Source organism: Amyelois transitella, chromosome 4 (genome assembly GCF_032362555.1).
Source record: "Amyelois transitella isolate CPQ chromosome 4, ilAmyTran1.1, whole genome shotgun sequence".
NCBI classification, from domain to species: domain Eukaryota; kingdom Metazoa; phylum Arthropoda; class Insecta; order Lepidoptera; family Pyralidae; genus Amyelois; species Amyelois transitella.
The window spans coordinates 4,679,264-4,683,504 of NC_083507.1; the positions used below are offsets into that span (position 1 = coordinate 4,679,264).

At 31.9% G+C, this 4,241-nt stretch overlaps 1 protein-coding gene across 1 annotated transcript; it reads right to left on the reverse strand.

Moving 5' to 3' along the window:
- Positions 1–82: 82 nt before the first annotated feature.
- Positions 83–3,095, reverse strand: LOC106129354 (NEDD8-conjugating enzyme Ubc12). The gene is made up of 4 exons (XM_013327887.2): positions 2,890–3,095; positions 1,552–1,685; positions 1,116–1,283; positions 83–288 (listed from the first exon to the last, which is right to left on the reverse strand). Exons 1-4 carry the CDS (start codon positions 2,996–2,998, stop codon positions 148–150), a joined length of 552 nt encoding a protein of 183 aa, XP_013183341.1. The 5' UTR covers positions 2,999–3,095; the 3' UTR covers positions 83–147.
- Between the last annotated feature and the right edge of the window lie 1,146 nt (positions 3,096–4,241).

Sequence of the window (4,241 nt, forward strand, 5' to 3'; positions counted from 1 at the left end):
CTATAAATATACATATTAAAAATAGATTAGCACATATATAATATTCTCGATACCAAATTTTGGTACGAAATAAAATCAAAACTTAAAGAATAAAGTGAGATTGTATTATTTATATTGGGTTGGTAGCATTAATTTACAGTCATGGGTTCATTTGAGACACCGTTCGAAGTAGGAGGAGCCGACGTAGCCGCCTCGCATGGCCCGTTGCACGTGCTGTTCGAAAAGTCTGCGGTTGCTTTGTAGTTCGTCTGCTGCTTCTTTGTTCAGGGGGTCTTCGGGATTTGGTTCCTGGGAAACAAAAATGGCATTATTATGGAATTTGAACTTGTTTTCTTTTTGCTTTGGGCGCAATTGTTTAAAGTTTTATCTCTTGTATCTATATATAATATTTTTTTTTTTAGTAAAAAAGTAAAATTATTCAATCTTTTTTGAGTTATAGTAAGATGTTGTTCCCTAATAAATCCTACTCTATATAGGATTATAAATTAATTTTATTAAGAGAAAATATTTTTGTAACTAATTTTCTGTTGATCAGCTTATTAGTATTTGCGATTAAAAGTGATGTTAAATGTAAATTTTCGAATTAACATTCAATTGTTTGGCAAGTTTTCAAATCAATTAAACACGTCAGTGATATAAAACAGATGCGCTTTTGCAAATCTTGCAAGTGTTTAAAGTGATCAATATAAATGCAGGTTCTTAATGGCATTTCAATTAAGCCACACCAAACAACTTTGCCTTACAGTATTTTTAGGACTGTTTGCTCTATAAGGGATAAAGACGTTATTCTACGAATGGTTGGTTGTACTTGATTATTGATGCCCCCAAATTTTTTTTCTATTACTTACAGTAATGCCTAATCAAAGTGTTATTAATATATCAAATATACAAGATAAATATAGAGATAATATAAATATAGAGAACATCAGCAGCTCTGCTGTGCAAAACGGAAAATCGCGGTAATTGCCGTCCATGCATGAATATCAGAAAAATTTGTAATTATGTATTACATAAGGAATGTACATAGGTTTTGGCAGATTTTTTCTAATTTAATACATACATAAAAACCCAATAAGCACGACATATATGTAAACTATTGATAAAACCATACTTACCAGGAATAAATATTGAAGTCCATAAACTATAGAGTTGACCGTTAGCACTGGTTTCCAGTCTTCCCTGAGTATATTCAAACAGACATTGCCTTCGAGATCAATGTTGGGATGGTATACAGCAGTCTCGCATTTCACTTTAGGCGGCTCATGTGGATAGTTAGGTCCTACCTACAAAACAATTTGTAACAATCAAATTAACATGGTGAGGATTTCTTTTTATTGTTTATAATTTGAGATTTAATTGAGCTTGAGTTTATTGTTTTCATTGTAATTAGTAGGAAACACATTATTTACTTATTATGTCTAAAATTATATCTGTCTTCAAATTTTAAAAGAAATACTTAAATCCATACTTATTATAATTAAAAAAGTATTATTTTTAGACAAAATTTCAGTCCTCTCCTGTTTTTGCACAAAATAATTAAAATAATTATACCTTAAAACTAAATATGAATCGGCCCCCTCTGTAAAATCCTTCATCTGGACATATGATTAATTTAAAATTAAGTAGATCATCTGGATCAGGGAATTCTGTGCAGCAGGTTTTGGGTAGATTCAGTTCATTCAAATCTGAAATTAAAAATGTGTGTTGATGTAAGAGTGTCATGTTTTATATGAAAAATAATTAAATAATATGACCTACAACCAAAAACATCAAATGTTGTTGCTACATCTGCTCAGCTTGATTGACGCATGAACACACATTGCTGCAGATTATTATGTGTGTACCATGTTTACCTACTGTACAGTCAATAGCACACCAATCTACCTAAATTCACTGATATTACTGCATCAGAGTTCTGTGCAGGATAATTTAATATGCAGTTGACTGTATAGTAACATGGGTAAGTAACTGATTTACAAATAAGTTGGAAGCCCTGTAATAATAGCTATTGTTGTAATCCAAATCAGCCTTCATTTGGATTACAAAAATAGCTATTATTTTATAATTTTATGTAGACAATGTATTTCAATGTCACTTAATATTGTTATTTTTTAAATTTATTAACAACATTTTTACATATTTTAAAGCACAGTTGCCTTCGGCATCTGTCCCTGTCTGTATGTATGCTTAGATCTTTAAAACTTCACAATAGATTTCGAAGCAATTTATTAAATGGATACATATTTATTTATTCTTTAATGTAACTATTACAATTTGTAAACTACAATAGACGGACTTAATGCTAAAAGCATTATCTAACAGAGTAAAGATAGAGTAATTAAAGAAAATTTATGTGTATAAATGCCAGTGCCGTGTGAAGCCAGGGCTGGATGCTAGTTTTTATATAAACTAAAAATAATAAAATGGGTAATAAGCAAAATAAACAAACCAAAGTTATATAATTTGAGGCAATGGGCTAGCAACCTGTCACTATATCAATCACAATTTCTATCATTAAGCCAAACAGCTGAATGTTGCCTGACTCTTTTCAAGATTTTTGGCTCTTTCTACCTTGTGAGGGATATAAACGTGACTATATGTATGTATGTAAACAAACAGTGAGAAACATCAAAAATCAAAGAAAAAGTAAAAAGAGGAATAGTACTTTTGTTGTATTATCTACTATTTACCTACTTACTACCTAAAGATGCCAGCCAGATACGTGAAGTCTCATACCTTAAATTTAGATTTCTGCTAGTAGTAGGATAGCGATTTGGTAGAAATAACTCAACAGGAAGATAATTCATATTATGTGAAGGGTCTAATTCAGCTTATTGCTATTAAGCGTCCTAATAAAAAGACCTAAGAAACCACTATCAACGGACTCACCTTTTGTGATTCGCAACTGGGCTGCTGATGCTTTCTTTTGTGACCCGCCTGCTCTTGCTGAGCCCTCTTCATCTTTCTTTTGTTGTTTTAAAGAAAAAAGTTTTATCATTGTTCTATTTAATCGATAAATTAATATAAATTAGAAATGAAATCACGATTTATTTTGACAGCAATTTTCTTATTTGACAATCAAATACCTATAAAAAAATATTGTTGTGATGACATGACATGACAGTGAGAATTACCAACGCAAAAAAATCTTGTAAAAATAATTCTATCCATGGAACTCATAACACAGTGCACTAATTCACAAAGTAATAAATTTTTAGGCACACGAAAACTTGATATCGTACAAACTACAAAAAATCATGTTTTTCCTGCAAATTAAAAAATATATATGGGTTCACAATATTTGTGTAAGGAGTACGTCACCAACTTCAAACTTAAAAAATGGGGAAGGTTCTCATTTCGATGGTTATTACACAATTACTCGACTGATTTCTGGAAATTGTATGTACCGTTATGAGAAAAAATTCTTTTCTAGTGGGTTGATTTTTATGCGGTGAGCTGTCATATCAGTACGTCATATTGTCCATACGACGTTTAAAATAAAATGAGTGCCCAAAGAACTATCTCATTCGGACAAAGTTGATATTGATACAGGATTTATGAACAGCTTAGACAGATCTCTTTTTAATATAAAATTCTCGTGGCACAATGTTCGTTCGCGTACTCCTCCGAAAAAGCTTGACCGATTCTCATGAAATTTTGTGAGCATATTGAGTAGGTTTGAGAATCGGCCAATATCTATTTTTCATATCCTTTAGTGATAAGGGTTGTCCTTCCTTAACATTTTTTCAACTAGACATTACTTATAAAATTATTAATATGGCAAAACAACGTTTTCCGGGACAACTAGTTACAAATAAAATTTAAAATATTCTAGCTTTTACTCGCAGCATCACCCGCTTGAATTAGTGCCATAGAGACTAATTTTGGACCACCTACAAAAGCAATTAATTTAGCGCAACAATAATATAACCCCGTCAACTTCCGTCTTCGTGAGTATTTTGAGAAATCCTCTTTTACTGCACCCAGCCCTAGATCATTTATACCAAATTTAAAATATTTTTGAAACAGCGATTAGGGCTGTTGGTTGTACGTTGTCTGTCAGTTAGTCGGTTTTTTTATGATGGAACAGTTTTATTTTGTTTTTCAGTTGGTCTCATTGACCCTTCCCTTTGCGTTGGCCTTCCTTGGCCAGGCCTTGTTTGCACGGCCAACGAAGGTTCACGTTATATAAATGTCATTGTCACAGGGGATCATGCATGTTAACCATCGTAAACGTCAAA

What these genes read in the sequence shown, in the direction of transcription:
- LOC106129354 (XM_013327887.2), bottom strand. Translation starts at nt 2,998, where the DNA reads ATGATAAAACTTTTTTCTTTAAAACAACAAAAGAAAGATGAAGAGGGC. An exon ending in CCAGTTGCGAATCACAAAAG is followed by an intron (nt 1,686 to 2,889) that starts GTGAGTCCGTTG and finishes TTTTAATTTCAG; the next exon opens with ATTTGAATGAACTGAATCTA. An exon ending in GACTTCAATATTTATTCCTG is followed by an intron (nt 289 to 1,115) that starts GTAAGTATGGTT and finishes TTTGTTTCCCAG; the next exon opens with GAACCAAATCCCGAAGACCC.